Source organism: Marmota marmota, unplaced genomic scaffold (assembly GCF_001458135.2).
Source record: "Marmota marmota marmota unplaced genomic scaffold, marMar, whole genome shotgun sequence".
Taxonomy (NCBI): domain Eukaryota; kingdom Metazoa; phylum Chordata; class Mammalia; order Rodentia; family Sciuridae; genus Marmota; species Marmota marmota.
Genome location: NW_025999842.1, coordinates 1,711,760 through 1,734,059, shown reverse-complemented (window position 1 = coordinate 1,734,059; position 22,300 = coordinate 1,711,760). Strand labels below are relative to the sequence as shown.

Sequence of the window (22,300 nt, the reverse complement as noted above, 5' to 3'; positions counted from 1 at the left end):
CAAATGTAAGCTCCCTGGGTTTCTTTCTGGCTTTATGGTTTTAACGGTTTTAGCACCCTTGTGGGAATGTGGCACCCTATTTTCATGCACCTCCAAACATATTCATGTAAACTGTCACACTCTTTATGGTAACAAACCATTCAGAAATTGGAATTTAGAACCTTGTTTGCTATGGCCATAGCTTGAGGTTGGACACCCAGAGACCTATCCATAGTGCCACCACTTGGAAGCCTGACCTCTGATGGGAGGGATGGATAGGGCAGCAGGCCTCCAGATGTGACTGGCAGTATGTGTGCACATTACCTCTCCCGCTCCTGCTCCAGCAAGTTGGTGAAATCGTCGCTTTTGTTCATGTAGTCAGTGTGTTTGTGCTTCTCGTTCTCCAACTCGTACACAGTACGCCTGTGACACTTCTCTGCCAGCAGCAGTTGCTCTAGCATGCGCCGGTAGGTTTCTTTCTGCTTTTCCTCAAGTCTGTCCAGCTGAGTAGGCAAAGGTGGGAAAGATATTTTATTTTACTTGCATATGACTCTAAATAATTGGCTTAAATTGGTCTAGTGATTTATTACCTGAAGGAGAAAACATCAAATGTGGTATTCTCTGCCATTTCCCCCATTCCATCGTTTTCTCTGTGTCAACTGACTACATCAACTAGCCATGATAATGCTGCATTTTAACTTCTGTCCTTCTGGCCCTTTTTCTGTAAATACATGTATGGTCCCTAAACTTGCAGGAGAACGAACTCTTCCACGGTTTTAATGAGATAGCCAAAATCCTGTACTTGAAAAAAAAAAAAAAAAAAGGTGGATCACATCCCTCCTGATCTCAAAAAAAAAAAAAAAAATTAACATCTCAGCATGTACATGTGCCAAACTTCTCCTTTGGGAAGTAATTATCATTGTCGCAATCTTATTTTAAGGCTTGCAGCTATATGCATTTCTAGGAAAAGTATATTAAAGATCAAAGTCTTCTTATTTTAAGAGACACTAAATATAAGGAGGATTTTAGAACTTGTAGAGAGTATGTATCTCTAAAATCACTTTTTTTTTCACAATTCCAAAAACTTTATTTACTAAAAAGAATATTTGAATATATCATTTTCATTATGTATCATTTAATTATTTAAGGTTTCACATTACAGAGAATATTAATAATGATTTTTCTCATATTAATAATGATTTTTGTGATTATCATTTTAAGATTAGATCAAAATAAAAGCAGTCTTAAATATTATCAATTTTTTTCCCTTTTTCTCTGAACAGAGTGTAAGATCTTTAAAGAATCATGCCTTGATCATCTTTTTAGTCTCTAGAGCTTAGCACAGTGTCTAGAACAAATTAGGTGTTCAGTAAATGTTTGTTAAATCTTACAATATTGATAGTTTCCTGTTGTACTCACTCTCTGCCCCATCTGTTTTTGTTTGGTATTGGAATTAAACCCAGAGGCTCTTTACCACTGAGTTAAATCCCCGGTCCTTTTTTTTTTTTTTTATAATTTTTTATATAGAGACAGTTGGCCTCAAACTTTGATCTTCCTGCCTGAGCCTCCTGAGTCTGGAATTACAGGGATGTGTCACCGTGCCAAGCTTGCTCTCTCTTAAACTCTATATAGATCAGGATTTCTCAAGTTTGGCACTGCTGAAGCTAGGTCATTTATTGTGGGGTTGTGCACTGGAGGATGTTTAATAGTATCGCCACCATGTGATGCCCTGAAAATTAGAGGATGTTTAGCAGCACACCTTTGGCCTATCTACTAGATGCTAGTAGCACCATCTCCAGCTGTGATGATCAAACTATCCTGACATTGTCAACTGTCTCCTGGAAGGAGAAATCCACCAGCTTACTGCATCCCAGTTAAAACAAATGATCTAGTTTAAATCCATTCTCAGTCTCAAAATTGACTTCCTAAAACCCACTATCTCACAGGTTATCAACACCAGAGCCTTCTTTCTTAGTTTTCTATGTTTGCCCTTCAGTTATAAAAAGGATTTGTGATTCTTTCTGCAGTTGCATTTTATATTCATTGTGAATGAATCATTTCTGGAACCCCAAATAAAAAAGAGCTGCCCCCATCATCCTCAGTAACTTCTTTCCAGATCTCCACAACTTTTGCTTAGGAGCAAGTGACCCAATGGAACTAGTGGAGAAATCATGTTAACTGGTAGCTAATAAATATAAAATCAGTAGAATTTGACAAATTACACGTTTATATCTTCTGACACATTTTTGTAGCCTTAGAGGGACAGTCTATACCATTAGAATAGTTCTTGTTTATGAACTATTCTAAGGACTTTTTCAACTTCCTACATGTTCCTTCTCACCAAATTTTATAGAACTTGTCAAGCACTGCTGAATTATCATTATCATCAGAAATGGGGAAGGAGGACTGGGATGTGGCTCAGTGGTAGAGTGCTTGCCCTGCATGTGCAAGGCCCCGGGCATGATCCTCATTATCACACACACAATGTGGGGAGAATTACTTATTCTTCTTTTTGATCCTTTTATTATAAAATAGGATTCTCCATCTTTGAATATGAAAAGCAGCTTCTGACTATTTTTTAATACTCTCTGCCATACTTCCCAAGGAAGGAGGAGTGACTTATTGAAGGTTATATTTGGAATAGGAAACTGGGCATGTACAGCTCAGTCTTTCATTTATTTTTTATTCTGTCTGCCATAGGATGACATGACATGCTCTAAAGGCCCCAACTTTTCCCTAGGATCTCTCAATCCATTCAAGGAAATGTGGAGAGGAAAATGGTGGCATTGTTAATTAGATGGTTGAAAGAGAAATCCAAAGAGGCAGTGGTTGCATGGACATCTAGAAAAAAACAGCATATGAAAATATCAAGTGTTCAGGGGCAGCCTTACTTAGCTTCAACATATTCTGTCCACTGGGCCTTTGAGACTGGCTGTTCACAGTAGCCTTAGTCCACAGCTAGACCACTGGAGTAGGTTGCTGGGATATCAGTGGATAATGCTCACCTCACCCACAGTAGCACAATTTGACCCAACCATGATTACATCACCAGGAAAACAGTCTTTTTGTCTCCTAATGCATAATTGCTGGGGAATTGGGTTGCATAGTATGCTTTTGAGGCAGAACTGTGGACCCAGACTTTAGAATTCAGAGGCAGTAAATTCTTCTGCTATAAAGCATTAGTGTGAGGATCTAGCTTTTAATTTTAAATTCTGCATGTAAGAACTTAACATAGGTAGCAATACAGCATCTGTGCCAGATGCTATTTCTTGTTATTTTGTCTGGAAACATATCAAGCTCCTAAAAGAGAACTGAGATGGCCTATTCTCTTGGCTGTATATGAAGACTAATTCCCATAACTATAGACCCTATAGATTCATGAATCATATGTACCATGTATATGGCTTTTGGTTTTGAAGATCCAAGCTGTAGCTCAGCTTAGAGGAATGGCTTTGATTAATGAGCAGTGAAAGTGGAATGGGCACCTATTACTTTGGAAATACAGCTTCCACTTGGACAGAAGTGGAAGGAAAATTGAATTAGATCATCATAGAGCCAAAGGCCAAAAATTTACTAAGGAAAGAGTGTACCTGGAAGTCTTTTCCAAATGAATCAGATTGGCAGATTAGTGCAAAGACTTGAGATTGAGAACAATTTCAGTATGTGTTAGATAAAAGGATCACAGTTCAGGAAATGTTTTTGACTCTGTTACCTGAAGAGGGCTAAATGGAGAAGTACTAAGGAATCCAGGAAGAGAGAAATCAACTTAAAAGGAAATACAAGGTCTTAAAAATCAAACCAGATTTATACAAAAGGGAAATGGATCTAAGTGCAAAGATAGAGCCATAAAAAAAAATCTTGGACCTGGAAACTTATAAATTTTTTAAAAGTTTGAGCATATGAAATTGGTACTATGATAATTGTGTGTGTCCTAATGAACTCTTGGATTCCTTGGAAAAAAACAGAATATAGGGACTTAAGGATAAAATAATGCATCTTTGAAAATGCCAAGACAAGTCATTTTACTGAAGAGGAAAGCAAAAACAATTGAGTTTGAGTGGAACAAGAAATTAAATTAAAAGGAAAGAAACAAAAATCTTAATTTTTCTTGGAATTTTGCTCAAAAGAATTATGAATTTTAACATTCTGGACTTTGATTTATAAGGAAGTTCAGGGAGGTTTAATATTTTCTATTTAATTTCTGCCCAGACATTTGGCAAGGGAAAGAGATCCACCGCATTGTGTTCACACTTAGCCTTCGGTGAATTCAACTGGGGCCTAATTTGGTATGGAAATTACAATGAGCAGTGATTTTTTTTATTATTATTATTTTAAAATTTTTTTGGATTGAGATGCAACAAAGCTTCCAGGAACAAAAGCTAGACTACATGCTCATGGTCCCAGGAAACTAATGAAACAGTGATATATTGGAGTGCATGTTTGGAAGAAAGACTTATGTTTCTGGATAATAAGAACTTGATTGTTAATACTAAAGGATTAAGAGATCAAAAATCTGTACATAATGGGAAAAAAAAAACTTTTTCTTCTAGCATTCTATTTCTCTCACAATGCAGGACTTCATTTGTTAGTACTAGGAAGAGTAATTTCATCCTTCTCTCTTTCTACTTCCTCACTCACTTCTCCCCAAGAGAGAAATGACTCTCAGATTGCTGAAAGGAGAAAGGAACAAAGACGTACACCCAGTTTAGCTGGTTCCAGGACAAATTACAAGCTGGTCGTTTCTGCTCTGCTGCTCTGTCCAGAGGTAGGAATGCTGGTGTCAGGCCTACTTTCTTTTTTGGCGGGGAGGGGAGGTACTGGAGATTAAACTCAGGGCACTCAACCACTAAGCCACATCCCCAGTCCTGGTTTTTTTAAAGACAGGGTCTGACTGAATTGCTTAGCATATTGCTTTTTACTGAGGCTGACTTTGAATTTTCAATCCACCTGCCTCAGCCTCCAGAACCGCTGGGATTATAGGCATGCGCCACTGTGCCTGGCAGGCCTACTTTCTGAAGGTAGATTAGAAACTCTTCTCTTTGTGTACTATCCATAGAACTCAGTGGATAGGAGACAATGATTCTGCACATGTCTGCCTTGGAGACCTATCTCTTCCTTGCATGTACATCCAAAGCTCTTGGGAGAAAAAAATTAAGATGCTCAAATGAAACCATTTATTAAAGCTGAGTTATCCAATTCAAGTTACTATTATTATAAAATCAATGTATGTTTTTAACCTCTATTTGTCTTTTCCTCCCCTAATCCCTACTTAGAATCAGTTAAAGGGTATGAGCAATTATCATTCTCAAATCCTAGAAAATACTAATGGCTGATGTTTTTTGAGTACCCAGTACTGTGTCAGATGCTGTGCTAAGAGCTTTACAGTATTGCTCTGTTTAATCCTCACATCATCTCTATGAGGTGTGCACTGTGGTTTCTCCCACCTCACAGATAAAGGCTTAGGGCCAAGGATATAGCTCAGTTGGTAGAGTGCCTGCCTCGCATGCACAAGGCCCTGGGTTCAATTCCCAGCACCACAAAAAAAGAAAAAGAAAAAAAGACCCTGAGGCTTAAAGAGCACAATTGGCCAAGGTAAGGTCATATACAGCTAGTAAAGGTGCATCTCAAACATGGAAGTATATCCAACTTGTTGACTGTACTCCATCACATAATCATCTCTTAACAACTTTAGGAAAAATTGAGAATAGAGCTTCAGTTTGCTCTTGTTGAATAAATTAGAAAATTATGAAGCATCAATTTGTTTTGAATACTAACTAAAGAATATGTTGTCTCTCAGATCTGTCAAACTGAGCTGCTCTGAAGACTTGATAAAAGTCAAAAGTTAACTTTATAATAAGTTGCTTTAAACATTCAATTTTGTGAGGTTTTTTTCATTCATCATGCTAATTGCATAGCTATTAATTCTTCACATGAATTTTCAGGAATCAGTGTGACTTGATTTGTAAACTGTGACCCTAATTTGGCATCAAACTTATACTACAATGTGAAAGTATTTTTAAAATATTATCTCATGGGTAATTAGTAATGATAGTCCATAGTTCCTAACACAATCTTATTCACAAAAGTGATTAAATATAGCCCTACAGAATTATAATAAAAAATTGTTCTAAGAATTTCATTGGGAATTTGCCTTAATCATTGTATTTTAGGTACTCACATAAGACCTTTTTAATTATGACAGTCTTTAAGATACCCAAAAAACAATCTGGCTTTATAACCATAAATATTAATATAAAATCAATTTAGTTTTAGATTTCCAATTTGATGATAATCCTGACAACTCAATGTTAAAGCTGACAAATATTTCAAATTTTTATACACATAATTTCTTAGAGAAGTAAAACAATAATATACTGTAAGAGCATGTAACTATTATACTCACACAGAAAATATACTTCAAGCTTTAAGCATATTTAAGTAAAAGCTTCTGAAATTCTTATCATTGAAGCTCACCAACTACAACCTTGAATTAATTATACTTTACCTGATATTAGTGTATCATAAAAATTTTTCTTTTGAAAGAAAATGTTCAAATATGTAAATAGAAAAATGGGAAGATATGCCTCTGAGTTTTCCTTCTAGGGGACTTGGTATCATATTTTTACCTCTGAGATGGGTTTCTCATAGACATCTTCTCCTATGGACTTCTCCTGAGCAAGGATGGCATCTCGGTGCAGGATCCGAAGCACTTTCTCTGGTTCTGCAGATCCGTAGTGAGCCTCCAGAACCTCAGGCTTGGTTTTCTCAGTCTTCAACATATGGATCACATCTTCTCTGGCCTGCGGTAGAAAGTACAGCAAGGTCAGATGGTTGACAATGTAAATCATATAACAGGCTCACAAAATCAACATGGAGCTTATTGAATACATACCCACCTCTTCAGGGTTATTGGCAAATTAACTGGGTGTTCTGTTTTTTTTTGTTTTTTTTTTCCACCAAGAGCAGATTGGCAAGCAGATACTCTGCTTCAGGTTGCTAGGAAGCAGGCAAGCAGAAAGAGGGTTTGTGCTAATATTAACTACATAAAAATTGCTTGATTTAAGTAGCAATGATTTGAGAGAAGGGGCAGGGTTGGGCTGGTTTTGGTATAGATAACTTGTTTCAGTGCAAATGAGGTCAAAGACAAGCTAAAATCTTCTAGGTTTCTATTTATGCTCTAAGTGCAGTATTCAAATCCAGTTTATAGTAAAACCCTGCTCTCTTCATCCCATAACTCCGTGTTAATTAAAGCTAGCTATAACTTCATGTGAAATTAACAAACAGCCTTTATTAGTGATTTCTTTCTGTTCCTCATCAAGTAATTCCTTTTGCACAGAAGTACATGGTTGAGTATTCACTCCATGCTGGGCTGGGCTTTTTCCATCTAATGCATTCATGCTGAAAGTGAGATATTATTCTTTGAATATCCAGACTACCCACAGATGAGTTGGGTTTGGTAGGGTCATGGTTATTCTTTTGGTTTCTTAGCACAACGTTAAATGAAGCTTTCGAGAAAACCATGTAATTGTAGGTTTTATATGATATTATCTTTGGTCCCTATCCCATAATGCAAATGCATCTGGATATATTTTGTACTGGTTAGCTGTGATGATATTGCTAGTCATGATGTAGCTGACATTTGCTGAATGTACTTCCATCTGGGCCTTGGCTCACTTGGAACTGTTTTTCCAGTAATGGTGATGGGTAAGTATCTGACTTCATTCCAACTTGTACTAAAGACCAAACTGAGAGTTTCAGTCTGTGACAATGGAATAGAGTTTTCCCTGTATTAATGCTAACTATGGATTTGAGTCTTTAAAAATGGATCATTATTATGGTTGTCTAAACAAGAGAGCTGACTTAGTCAAGTATTTATGATAGGACCAACATAAAGTTGGTCTTTCTTGAAGTTCCTCACTTCTACTGCATTGTCAGTCTCCAAATTAATCTAATTCCAGATGAATTGGAGACATCACTGAGACATCAACCAACCAGAATATGCAAATTTTCAGTGTCTCGACCACATATATGTATGCTCATTTCAAGACTAAAAAAAACAAAATATTACTTTTGAAGAACTTAGTGATTGGGAACATTAATGAGAATATTAAGATCAGAAAATAGGTTCCTGAAAAGACAATATGTCTCCATGCAGGGTGAAAGGATATTCATACAGTCACAATGTCAGGCTAACCTGTACAGTGTCTTTATGCAAATTGCTTTAGAAAAATGGTGCCTGCTTCAATGAAGGTATGGTCCTGAATCAGAGTGCAGCTTATGCAGCTCACCTAGTGAGAGAAGAGTGGGCTGAATTCCATCTACTCATCTCCTCTGCCAGGTAACCCTCATGCAAGGCATAATTCTCTATCTGCATGAGGTGTTCCTATTCTTAAGGAGCCTCCAGGCGTATAACTTGTTACTAGTCTTCAGGAGGGAAATGCTCCTACGTTCATCTCACTGGTGAACACATATAGCATCTTCTAAAGTAATGGTTTTCAAAGCTGACCGCATGGGAATCACCTGGAACTTTAAAAAATCCCACAGCCCATGCCATCCCAGACCAATTACATCCCAATCTCTGGGAGAAGGGCTTGTGCATCAGTCCATGTTAAAGCTCCTGGGTGATTGCAGAGTACTGTGCTCACACTACTTTGGTTTGGATTTGGTTTGAGTGTGTCCCCTAGGGGTTTGTGTGCCAGAAGCTTGTTCCCCAGTGTGGTGATATGAGAGATACTGGAACTTTTAGGTGGTGGGGCTTAGTGGAAGGTGAACATTAGGTCATTGGGAACACTCTCGGGTTGATATAATTCTCACAGGACCCTGGATATTCCTTTAGAGCAAGTTGTGCAAAAGAACAAACCTAGCCAGTGAATTCCTCTAGCTTTCTCTCTTAAGATGTGACTACTCTCTCCCTCTCACACATGCTTCTGCCATAATGCCATCTGCCATGCTGTGGTGCACAACACAATAGGCCAAGTTATGGTGTTACACAATTGTGGATTTTCAGTCTCCAAAACTATGAGCTATATAAGCCTCTTTTCTTTATAAAGGACTGAGCCTCCAGTATTTTGTTAGCAACAGAAAATAAATGAATACACACACTAATAAATTAAGAGACAGAGCAACCAAACTGATTAATAATTCCTGGTACTATTCAATCTAAACTTTGCTAAGTTGGTGTGTGTGCTTTTTCTTTTTCTGTCTTTGGAAAGATATTATCACCTTACTTCTTTCAATCACCTCACACCTGAGGTCAGTCTTAAACTTTAGCCAGAGCGGAAAACTTCATCTGAAAAAAGAAACTGTGAATTTAGTGACTAATGCAGTGAGAAGGAAGAAAAATTTAGAATCATATTTCAAAGTGACAAAATGGTGATGATAAGGTTGGCAAGGTGGAAGTCTCCATAACAAACTATTATTTTTCCTATCTTTAAATCAAATGAAGTAAAGTCTGTCTTCTAAAGTTCACGTTTTAACATGTGAAGTGTAAAGACTTACAGGGAAGACATTGAATTTACTGGGGGTTTTTTTTTGGGGGGGGGAGTTAAAAATTTTAAAAATAATCTCAGCAACTTGGGAATCTGAGGCAGGAGTATCATAAATTCAAAGCCAAACTCAGCAACAAGACTCTGACTCAAAATTTAAAAATAAAAAATAAATAAATAAAATTTAAAATGTTTAAACAGTAAAGGAGAATGTATTGTCATTTGTACACTAATTTGAGATATTGATTCAAAATAAAATGCAAATATTTCAAATGGTTTGCTTCCTACTCTCTAAAATGTAGTAGATATGTAAGAAAAGGAAGAGCAGAATAAAAGCAAAATTCAAATTCTTCAGAAAAGAAATCATGATTGAAGGCATAGATTCAATCATATAGTACTTGAATAATTAAACAAACTTTTGAAAGACTGAAAAAAATGGCTTAGAAGACAGACACTAAATGTAGTGGGATGAAGGCTGCATGTAGTCCCTTATCTTTTGCTTATATGTTTGTTCTCAACTTTCCACAATGAATATGTAATTAATTTTATAAAAAGAAACAAAGTTGCACTTTTATAAAGAAAGTCCTCATATTTCTATTTCACACAAGTCCTCATTATTTCTATTTCACACAACAGGGCAAGGGCAAATAATGTAGTAAAAAGTTCCTTTTACACATGCCCAATGCTGAGAAAGCCACCTTCATTCTGGCTATATATAAGCCTACACACAGTGTCCCTGGGATTTAACACAAAGAAAACATTAACCAAATTTCAGAAAGATTGTACTATACCATCGTTTTGGCATTGCTTTGATTCCTTTTAGGATTATTTAAACACAGCAGTAAATCCAAGATAGAACAGCCACTAAAGTGGGTGGGGATGCTAACAACGAGGTGGTGTGAGGACTATAGTTGTCCCACTAACATTTATTCTGATTTACTCACATTCCAACTAGACCACTGAAGGAATCATTGAAGAGCTATTTACATATTGCCTTTCCACAAATGACATCCTGAAAAAGTGTTTGTCCCTAATTATGGATAAATGTCAGAAAGTGGCTTTCAAAATGCAAACAGTATTTAATAACCTTGAGAGCTTAGATTGCACCACTGAGTTAACACAAGTTTGCACAACCTGAGCATAAAGAAAATTAATTAAATCATTTTCTGTATTTTTATTTTTATTTATTTATTTAGGTACTAGGGATTGAACCCAGGGCTCTTTACCTCTAAGCTTTTTATTTTGAGACAGGATCTTGCTAACTTGCTGAGGATGGCCTTGAACTTGCTGAGGATGGCCTTGAACTTGCTGAGGATGGCCTTGAACTTGCATCATCCTTCCTTAGCTTCCTGAGTTGCTGGAATTACAGGTGTGAGCCATCATACCCAGCAAGTTAATTAAATGTTAAAACTATTAAGCAAGTTAATTAAATGTTAAAACTATTAAGCTAAACACAAACAAAAACAGAAATAAAATTCGCATGATGGTATAGAAGTTTCCAGTCCTAAAATTTCTTTGACCTAATCTATGAAAAAGGATCATAATAACTTTCTTACATGATTGTTTTAGAATGGCATCAGATATAAATATATTAAATGCATAATAAGCACATGGCACACAGTAGGTGCTAAGTCAATGGTAATGATTTATTATAGTTCTGTTAGGTCCCTATCATTAGATAACTTTTTGCACATGAGGAGAAAAGGAATTTTGTAAGATATATTTTTTCCCTAGTCAAATGTAACATTTAAAACTGGTAGAGTTTAACCATCTATACATTCCACAATTTGCTTTGAAGAACAGTTTTTCAAAAGGGAATTTTTTAATTCAAGCAACCTCTTCCCAAAAGTTATTTCATCTTCCTGACTCAGTTTGTTTGTCTCTAAAGTAGGGACACTAATCCTTCTATGTCATAGGTACTTTGTCAGGTTCTAACAAGAGGATGCAAATAAAGTGCATTTGAATCAGTAAATAGGTAGTGATTTCAGCTTAATAGTTTACTATTCAATTTAAAATAAATATTATTGTTAGTTATCATCTTGACCAAATCTTTCTGATTCTCTTAGAAGATAACTTCTATTCTTCCTACCGATGTGAAACGCCTATTATTTCTCTTCTTAAAAATCCATTTATGTTTGAACCTTATTAATTGCTATAAGATATATATATATTTCACATTTCATCTTACTTTCATTATCCTAGAAACTAATTACCAAAGCAAAAGAGGCTAAGGTGATGTAATACTGTGTATCATATATTTAAAACCACTCTATTCACCTCTTATTTAGAGCTTTCTTTTTCTTTTTAAAATTTATTTTATAGTTGTAGTTGGACACAATACCTTTATTTCATTTATTTATTTTTATGTGGTGCTGAGAATTAAACCCAGGGCCCCACACTTGCTAGGCGAGCACTCTATCACTGAGCCACAACCTCAGCCCCATTATTTAGAGCTTTTTATCTGCTGTGATAATCCTGGAAAGAATAACAATATTGTCTTTAATTTATTGTATTTAGAAAAATTAAATACAATAAATCAATATTGTGGCATCTTTTTAATCAGTGGATTATTTAAGGTGACTACATGACCATAATAAATTTGTTCACTATTTTAAATATGCAATTCAATCTAAGTAAAAATGATTCTATATTTTGGGGCTAAAACTACTGTTACAACTAAAGTTGAGAAACTTGTTAATTTTTTGATAAAGGAATAAAATTCCAAATATCAGAAAGCTTCTGGTTTTGAACACTATTTTCACACACAAGTTTAGTCAGAAGCAAGTGGTTAAAGCTCTAGGATTCTGGGGCACTCCTAAATAGACCATTCCTTTGGAATACAGGTAAAATGACCCAGAGAGAAGAATGCTTTGAAAAAATTCTCCAAAAGAGCTACTTTTCTGCCTGAGAAGTGGGGGAGGGGATTGGAAGAATGAAACAATAAAGTTGTTCATCTTAATCCTAATGATAGAGGAGAGTAAAAATGAGAGGAGGCTATAGAAAAAGACATATCTTTCTCTTCCATCAGACCTGGCTCCTCTTTGTGCCAGTGCAGTCATGGTGGACTAAAAGGTTGTGAGTTGGTTGCATGAGGAACTGATTCAAAACATATGGGGGCAGCAAAGAGCTACTCTGTGAAGCCCAGGTCCACAGGTGAGCATGTGATTCATCTCATAAAGTCAAGTGAGGGCATCTGGGCCTTGCCTGGGGTCACAAGGCAGAGTAAAACATAGGTTCAAAAGCGGGGCAAATTCAATTATTCATGCAACAAATATTTGTAAACATTTACTTTGTGCAGTACACTGTATTCAGTATTAGAGATATAATTGCATCCCTAGGAATTCAAGTCTGGAGGGATGTAAACAATTGAAAGCATTTACAAGATGTTATAATGTGCTTATGGTGGAAGAAATGCAGGGAGCTAAGAACTTGATCTAGAAGAACACTTGACTTGAGTCTGAGCTAACACAGGAGGCTTCCTGGAGGAAATGATCTGAAATCACAGTGAGTACTTGGGCCAGAGAAAAGAGGAGGGAAGGTTAAGAGTGGTCCAGACCAAAGGAAGACTTTGCAAAGGCCAAACATATTTAGATGCTTGGGTTGGTGGAAGATGAGTGATAGATTCTCAAGAATGCCTTGTAAGCCATGCAATGAGTTTGCATTTTTTCACAGAGTAGCAGGAAGTTCTACAATTTTTAAGCACAAGGACAATAAATGGCATGGTCAAAATTGCTGTGTTAAAGACAAAAAAAATTCTGAGTCAGCAGATCTCTTGGAGGATTCCAGCAATGTGTTTTGAAATATCTTTGCAAGTGATACTAAAGCACAACTACATTTAGAAGCCACTGCTGTAGGGCAAAGAGGTCAATTCGGCACCCAAAACGCTTAAAACGTGGTGGTTAGCTCTAGGTTCCCAGCAGGGTCATTTGATTCCTAGGGACTTGCTTGCCCCAGAGGTTTCTTGATGCTCTCCCTGAGTTATCAGTCCCGCTGACCTTTCTTCACCAAAGAATCAGGGTCACTTCAGAGCAGCAGGCCACACTAGGTCACGGGAAACTGTTGGAAATGTTTATCAGTCCTGAACAAGCCAGGGTCACCAACTGTCCTAGTGTGTCTGGGACTAAGGGGAGCAGAGTCCTGGGGAGCTGGACTTCTGAAAACCAGGACAGTCCCAGGCAGACTTGGACAAATTGGTCACCTTATGGGAATCCCAAGTAAGAAGGAAACTGCATATTTCATAATATCCCTGTGCCTAAGAGGGCAGTCAAAATTGGGCTCACAATGCTCAGGAGCTAAATTTCAAAGTTTAGTTTTCTTTTAAGGAAAAGTGCCATCATTGATTATTATGCCTGGTAATCATTGGACTACTTAAAAGTTGCTGGATTTTTCAATCTTCGAAAGAAACAAAACTATAATCAGTAAGAAAGAATGCTTAGATTTTGTGTTCTCATGGCACACTCATTTCTACACTCCTTCACGGGGACATATGTAACCCTGGGAGCACAAAATGGAACAATGAGCACTGGACCCTGAAGATAAATGATGCACTCCCTGAAGCACTAATCTTACTGAAAGATAGGAGAGGAGTTAATACATCTTAAATTTTATTTATTCATTTATTTGTTTGGGGTACCAGGGATTGAACCCAGGGCGCTTAATCACTGAGCCACATCCCCAGCCTTTTTACTTTTTATTTTGAGGCAGGGTTTCGCTAAGTTGCTTAAGGCCTTGCCAAGTGTCTGAGGCTGGCTTTGAACCTGCAATCCTTCTGCCTCAGCCTCCCAAGCTGCTGGGATTACAGGCCTGCCACCACTGTGTCTGGCTATTTATTTATGTTTAATTGACACATAAAATTGTACATATTTACAGAGTACTGTGTGATATTTCAGCACATGTATATGCTATGTAATATTTAAGCCAAGTTAAGCATATCTACTAAAACATTCATCATTTGTTTATGAAGAAAACATTCAAAATCCTTCAGACTTTTTTGAGATATTCAGTATATTGTCATTATCCATAGTCACTCTACTGAGCAAAAGAACACCAGAACTTCTTGTCTCTAACCATAACTTAATACCTATTAATCAGCTTTTTCCCATCACAGGCTATTAATACAATTTAATTATTTACTTTAGTGTTTAGGGCAAAACACAGATACAAAAACATCAACTTTTTTTTTTTTTTTTTTGAGGCAGACAGCTTGGGAAAGACTGTTACATGTTATCTCCACTTACTTTGTTGTGAAGGATACCCAGTGGGAAGTTCAAGAGGCCTGCCCCACCTAATGACACTGACACTAGGCACATTAAAAAAGGCACTACTGCCACGAGCTGCTGAGGTTCAATGAGGGATCCATTTTGAGGAAAGAATAAATCTAGTTCTCTGCTTATGGAAGAACCAGAATGACACAGTTCCCAAACACTGTCACTCCTTTGTATTGTTTATTTAACTACACAAATAAGGCCCCATTGCTGCAGTGAGCCAAGGAGCCCTAGAAGAGATGGCCCTAGAGTATCAGGACATGCCCATTTTGGGAACTCTACTGTTTTGTATCTATTTACATAAGGTGATTTATTAGTTTACTTGTCTATTTCCTTCTTGGATGGTGAGCTGCCTTGAAGACACTGGGTCTACAGTGTCTCTAAGAGTGCCTGCCACATGATAGGCACTCAGTAAATATTTGTTGAAATAAAGAAAAGTAAAATTAAGTGACGTGAAGTCAGAAAGGCATAAGGTCCTGAAAATCTCAGAACAACTGTGACTACTTATCCTTGTTCAAAATATCTAAACAATTACATTTTGTCAACCTCTCTGCTCTTTCATCTGACATCTTTGTCTACAATGTAGGAGTCACTTTGTTCTTCTCAAGTTTATTCCAAAAAGAAAATATGTAAACTGAGTAAGGAAAAACAGTACATTCCACCAGAATGCTGCAAGAGGAAATGGGCTCTCTCTAAATCTCATGCAAACTAAATTACACTATTTATCCTAGCTAGGTAAATACTAATATTATAAATGGATTAAAAGAGAAACTATGGGATTTATAGTGTATTAGCTATTATTATAGAAATTAAACCCATTTCCCCTTGAACTTTGGAAAGTAAAATCACCATGATTTTAGTAAAATCACTAGTACAACAACATATGAGAAGAGCATTTAGACATGGTTAGTTTAAAAGGCCACTAGAGCTAAAAATGTGACTTTTGGTTTCTCTGGGAAAAAAAAAATTTCCTCCACAACTATATGGTTAATGTAGCCTAAAACTTCCTGCAGAGTTTATTCATTAAAGACTAGTACTTCAGACTGAATATCATCCAAAAGAAATCTTGTATTAAAATATAAGAAGTAGATGCTATTTTTCAGTTAAAACTTGCTCTTGTCACCATGAAAGCTTGATTTTTTACAAGTAAATAACTCAAAACCCAATGATGTTTTCATCAGAAATAATTTCTAAAACTCCATCCTAAAATTTATATGGATCTCAAGAGACCCTGAATACCAAAACAATCATGCAAAAGAATAGAGTTGGAGGTGTCTCATGCTCTCTGATCCCAAAACTTACTACAAAACCACACTGATTAAAACAGTATGGCACTGTCATGAAAACAGACATATAGAGCAATAGAATAGAGAGCCCATAAATAAACCCTGGAATACATAGTCAAATGATTTCCCATAGGGATGCCAAGACATTCCATGGGGAAAAGAGAATCTTTTCAACAAATGGTGCTGGGAAATCTGGATATCCACCTGTGAAAGAATGAAGTTAGGCCTTACAGCTAATTCAAAAATTAACTCAAAATTAATCAAAGTGTAAGGCTAAAACTATTAAACTCTCAGAAAAAGTATGTGAGAAATGCTTCATGATATTGAATTTGGCAAATATTATACCAAAAGCACAGGCAAAAAAAGAGAAAAAATACATTAATTAGACTATGTTGAACTTAAAATTTTTTGTGCTTGATGCTTGAACACAATCATCAGAGTGAAAAGCAATTCATGGAATGGAAGAAAATATCTGCAAATCATATGGTTGTTAAGGGTTAATACCCAGAATACTAAAGAACTTCTATAATTAAAAAAAAATGTTTTCATGGGCAAAGATTTGAATGGATATTTCTCAGAATTAAAACTTTTAATAAACACATTAAAAGATGTTTAATATCATGTACCATTAGAGAAATGCAAATAAAAATCATGGTTAGATGATAGAACTTTACACCTATTAGGATGGCCATTACAAAACAAAACAGAAAACAACAAGTGTTAGTGAGGATGTGGAAAAATTGAAACCCTTGTAAGCTACTGCTGGACATGTAAAACAGTGCAGCCACTATAAAAAACAATAAAGAACATTCCTCGTAAAGATAAAAATAGACTGCCATAATTAGTAATTCCATTTCAGGTATATACCCCCAAAGAATTGAAAGCAGGGACTTGACTAGCTATTTGTATGCCAAGTTCACAGTAGCATTATTCCCAATAGTCAAAAAATGGAAGGAACCCAAGTGTCCCTGACAAAAGAATGGTAAACTAAATGTGGTATATACATACAATAGAATATCATTCTACCTTACAAAGGAAGGAAATTCCTACACATGCTACAGTATGAATGAGCCTTGAAGGTGTTATGCTATATCAAATAAGTCTTTTACAAAAGGACGAATAGGATTCCACTCAGATGAGGTACTTAGAATAGTCAAATGTATAGAGACAGGAAGTATAATGGTGGTTGCCAGGGGTAAGGGGAGATGGAGAAAAGGAAATTATTGTTTAATAGGTATAGAATTTCTGGTTTAGGAGATTAAAAATTTCTGGAGATGGATGGTGGTGATAATTGCACAAGATCAGTTTGCTTAATGCCACCAAACTGTACACATAACAATAATTAAAATGGTCAAATTTATGTTATATATATTTTACCACAGTTTTTTAAAGTTAAAATTACATTGTTCACCCCAAAAACTTAAATAAGAAAAGAAAATAAAAATAATTTCCAATCCTTTAGCTAGAAATTACCAATTTTTAAAAAAAAAAAACAAGAAAAATGCCATGTCATAAATTTTTAAAGAATAGTCATATTTTCCTTGTCATTAGTCATCTAAATGTCACTGTCATTCGTGGACTTAAGTGCATTTTTATTATTTAGTTTTCTTCTTTTTTGTACACATTGGGATATTAATAGTAAGACAGCTGCTGAGTCCTGGATTGGAAATTAGATAAGGTCATAGGTTAACTTATGTGGAGCTGTGATCCTACAGTATAAAATTTCTTAAATTCCCAAAGACTAAGCTTTTTGTTTTGTGCTAAAAAAGACCTGTGAGAGCTCCTAAGCTGCCCACTTTCTGTGAGCCAGGTGAGAAGCTGAATTACTTGGAACATGGAGAAGTCATTGCTAAAACACAAGATATTTTGTGGTTGTTTATCCAGCTCAGTAAATTTCATCCTTTCAACATAAACCAGCTAGACCAGACCCAGGACAGACAAAGCACCTCTGGCACAACTCTGCCTATTAGGTTGAAATTTCTTCACCTCCTTGCTTTTTCCTGATTGTCTCCTTTTCAGTTGGTCTCTAGAAGGTATTATTCTAGCTTGAGGAAAATCACTGGTGTTATTGCATCTGGGGGACTGACTGGCATGTGGCCTTGCTGCAAAGCTATTTGCATGAAGGACTGAGGCTCTTCCTGGGAAAGAACTCATCCCAAGGGAGAAAGGGCACCATTTTGGTTGAAGAACAATGAAGCAGGGTCAGAGGGGAAGGGTGAGTCTGAGTGCAGCACAGTGCCTGTCACTCAGAATCCCATCCAGCCCACCCACCCCCTCCACCCATGCTCGAATCCCCAGTGAGGGATTGCAATAAAAGACCCAAATAAAAACCAGAGGAATTGGTAAATTAGAATTCAAGGCATTGCAGCTTCCCCAAGAAGAGGGAAGGGTGGGGAGGAACAGACCTTTCTGCATCTTGCATTACACTCTCAGTGTAGACATCAGCCTGAGCAGCTTCCAAGTGGACACCCACTGCCATCAACAGAAAAAAGAGCCTTTGGGGCACACAGCAGTGTTGACCGTGTTTCCAGCAGGCACTTATAGGGGTAGCCATCGGGACCACCATAGATTGGAGAAGGGAAAAAAAGGGCAAAGGAGCAAATACCAATGGTACCCCAGGGGGGGGCGTGTAGAACATGTGAAGGTCATTTTCTGGGGCCTTCTAGGACTTAGGAGAGGAATGTAAAGGAGCTTGGCATTCTCACTGAGCAGGAGGATGCAGAAGTAGGAGAGGGAAAGATAATAGCCTTTGATATTATTTTTTATCTTCAAACTGGTAAGAGTTGAGAAATGTGAGAAGTACTTTTTCAAAAGAGTAACAATTTTAGACAAACGAGATAAAACTACATTGTCAACATAGAATTTATACATGAGGTTTATTTAAACCACATACCATTGAGTTCAACTTCTGACCTAAGTGAATTCTGTTTGTAGCATACATAGCAATATTACAGTTTAATTTTTTGAACAAGAATACAAGAAAATCTCAACCATTTTGAACTTGGGAAGAATGTCACACTGAGTATTTATTTGCCTTAATAAAGAAGAGACCAAGAGGTCTGGGGATATAGCTCAGTTGGTACAGTGCTTGCCTTGTATGTACAAGGCCCTGGGTTTGATTCCCCAGCACCACAAAAACAAACAAGAGTTAGCACTCTAAATTGTTGTTTGGGAATAGGTACATCCTCAAGTGTATCATAAAATCCCTTTCTACTTAAAGAATATGATATTTATAAGTTAATGTCTTTTTCAAAAATCACATCATTATAGATAAAAATTTTCAGATGTATAAAGAAATATATTATTAGTGGATACTGAGTCCACTTGCTTTATTGTCTTTTTTAGAAAACATGTTCTTGATGTAAACTTAGAGATAGTTTTTTGCTGACTTTTATCCCTACTCAAGAGATGCAGTGTGGGCTGGGGTTGTGGCTCAGTGGTAGAGTGCTCACCTAGCATGTGTCAGTTGACTTTAAACTTCAGTTGACTCTAAATTTTCAACCTAGTATGAAAATGAAATGAATGTGAAGCAGCTAATATTGTGCCTGGCATACAGTAGATGTCCAATTAAAAAAACAATTTCCTCTTTTTGTTCTCTCATAAAGTGAGTTGGCTGTTGTGGGACAGCTTGATCTACTGGGCAGCATTACCGAATTACCACATACTGAATCAATAGGTCAAAGGCTAAGGCACCTTTTCTCATCCTTGTTGCCCTCAGTACCCTGTGACTTCCCAAACCATAACAATATAACAATATCTTGATTCTGATGCTGTGAATCTAATAGGCCGGTGGCAAACCCATATCAGCTCACAACTGCACTTCAGAGCTTCTTGTGCTATTTTGTTGATGTGGTTTGAAGAAGTAGCTCTCTTTAATTCAAAAATTTGGATTGCCCTGTTTACCTAAATCAGCAGTTCCTTCACCCGCTGTCAAAAGATTATACTACAGTAGAAATTACATTTTTTTTCTAAATGCTTCTTAGTATTATATTTAAAACCCAGCATAGTAAGAAACAATGTTAAATAACATATCTTGTACTAATACTTCTGTACTTCTGCTGAAAGTAGGCATTGCCTAGAGATGAAGGATACAACCGAAGTCAAACCCTCTGATTTGGGAAAAGATAGTTTAAAAAATAAATAAGCATCCAAAAGGGAAACTTAAATTTTTAAAAATTGCTTTTTAAATATTAACAATAATCCCATAGAGTTCCTACTTGGCATTTCTTTTTAAAGAAAAGAGATCCCTGAAAGAGTCACAAAATTTCTGTATAATTTGTGATTTGAGGACTGATTTTTATAGGCAATATTTGGCCTTAGAAACCATGTTGCCATCTAAAATGCCAAACTTATATTTCAAAGAGAAAGCATAGGCAATTTCATCTCTTCATAAAATTACCTTGCCTTTTCAGTATATTGGACCAAAGATGAGATATATTCAAAGAAATTTAAGCACAAAAAACTCATTGTACCATTATATAAGTGCTATTATTTAGGAGTTATACAATGTTCTACAATTTCAGAATGAATTCTCAAAAATAAAATTTTCAGAATTGTCATTTATGATGTCTGATACTTTCCTAGACACGGTAGTTAGAACTTTGTAATTAACAATTGTTCATTTTCTTCCTCTTTGCAAGATAGAGCTCAGTGAGGGCAAGAGCCTCTTGTTCTCTTTGTGTGGTCACACAAGGATTGACACAAGTGGGAGTTCAATAACATTTGTTAAATGAATGAATTGTGTGTCTCTGCACACGTGCTTGAGTATCCTACTTATATGTCAAATCTGTGTTTCTTTTCAAAGCATGTACATTTCTTCTTTGATGATAGAACTGCTTTTTGCAAACATCAGATTCCAAAATATATTAGTTTATTACTTTCATTTATGTTCACAAATCCCTGTCAAATCTTCCCCATGATTCAGGTTCCTCATCATATGTGAGGAACAAATAGAAATTAACTACAATTGATTCTCATCATTATAGTAGTTATGTTCTATAAAATTGCTGGAAATACTGAACCACTGCTTTGAAGGGAAACAGGTTTCTGTGAGCTCTCTTCGAAACATTTCTATCCATCCATCAATCAATGTTCTGCTTAAAAAAATCTTACTTCATATAAATTCATATTTTATATATATATATCACATATATATCATACATATACTTCATATATATATATATATATATATATATATATATATATATACATACATACACATGTACACACACACAAATGTGGAAAATGTGACACTAAATATACCACAAAAGACACTTGACTGCAATGTAAGAGCTGAAACAGGAAGGCAGAGCATGGCCCTGTTCAATCCTGCTTGGGAATGTGCCTACCAGGCAATTCAAAATTTTTGCCTTTCTGTGCATGACTGAGTATGGACCTGAAAGCACTGCAATTATTGACTTGAGGATTATAATAAATTTTATTGAGTAGGCAAATTCAGAGTTACAGAATCTGAAAATAATGAGAATCACCTATATTTTGAAGCCACCAAGAAAATCATTGGATAGAGATAGAGGAGTAGCAAAGAAAAGTACTGCTCATTGTCAATGGGAACTCCCATCTCCAACTTCCTTGTAGACTGGAGGAGGTTCTGAAAATTATCTGTTAATAGATACACATGGGGTCTCTACAAATATTAAATTAAAAATATTAGCTGGGGGCAGTGGTGTATGCTTATAGTTCCAGTAGCTCCAGAGGCTGATTCTGGAGAATCACAAGTTCACAGCCAGCCTCACAACTTCGTGAGGACCTAAGCAATTAGCAAGAACCTGTCTCAAAATACAAAATAAAAAAAGGACTGGGGATTTGGCTCAGTGGTTAAGTACCCCTGGGTTTAATCCCTAGTACAAAACACACACACACACACACACACACACGAATATTCATATCTTTTTTTTTAAGAGAGAGAGAGTTTTTTAATATTTATTTTTCAGTTTTCAGTGGACACAACATCTTTATTTTATTTTATGTGGTGCTGAGGATCGAACCCAGCGCCCTGTGCATGCCAGGCGAGCATGTTACCACTTGAGCCACATCTCCAGCCCCCCATATCTTTTAATTAATTAAGTAGTTTAACAAGAAAGACATAGATTATTACACAAATATAATATTATTTCTAACAGAAAAAATCAAAGAAACTCCAGATTTCAGAAACATTTGAATACACTATGGTACTTTCATAAGATAAAATATTATGCAAGGTTTAATAATTGCATTTCATTGTCTAGCATACATAAGATCCTGGGTTCAATTCCCAGCACCACAAACA

General features: G+C 36.3%; 1 protein-coding gene across 4 annotated transcripts in view; it reads right to left on the bottom strand.

The window, feature by feature from the left end:
* Filip1 (filamin A interacting protein 1) overlaps positions 1–22,300 on the bottom strand; it is a 174,555-nt gene that overhangs the window by 56,611 nt on the left and 95,644 nt on the right. For all 4 annotated transcript variants that reach the window (XM_048800495.1, XM_015498859.2, XM_048800409.1 and 1 more), the window contains 2 exons: positions 6,606–6,779; positions 304–482 (listed from right to left, as the gene is read on the bottom strand). In XM_048800495.1, the coding sequence (XP_048656452.1) occupies positions 304–482; positions 6,606–6,779 (353 nt within the window). The remainder of the gene's footprint in view (positions 1–303; positions 483–6,605; positions 6,780–22,300) is intronic.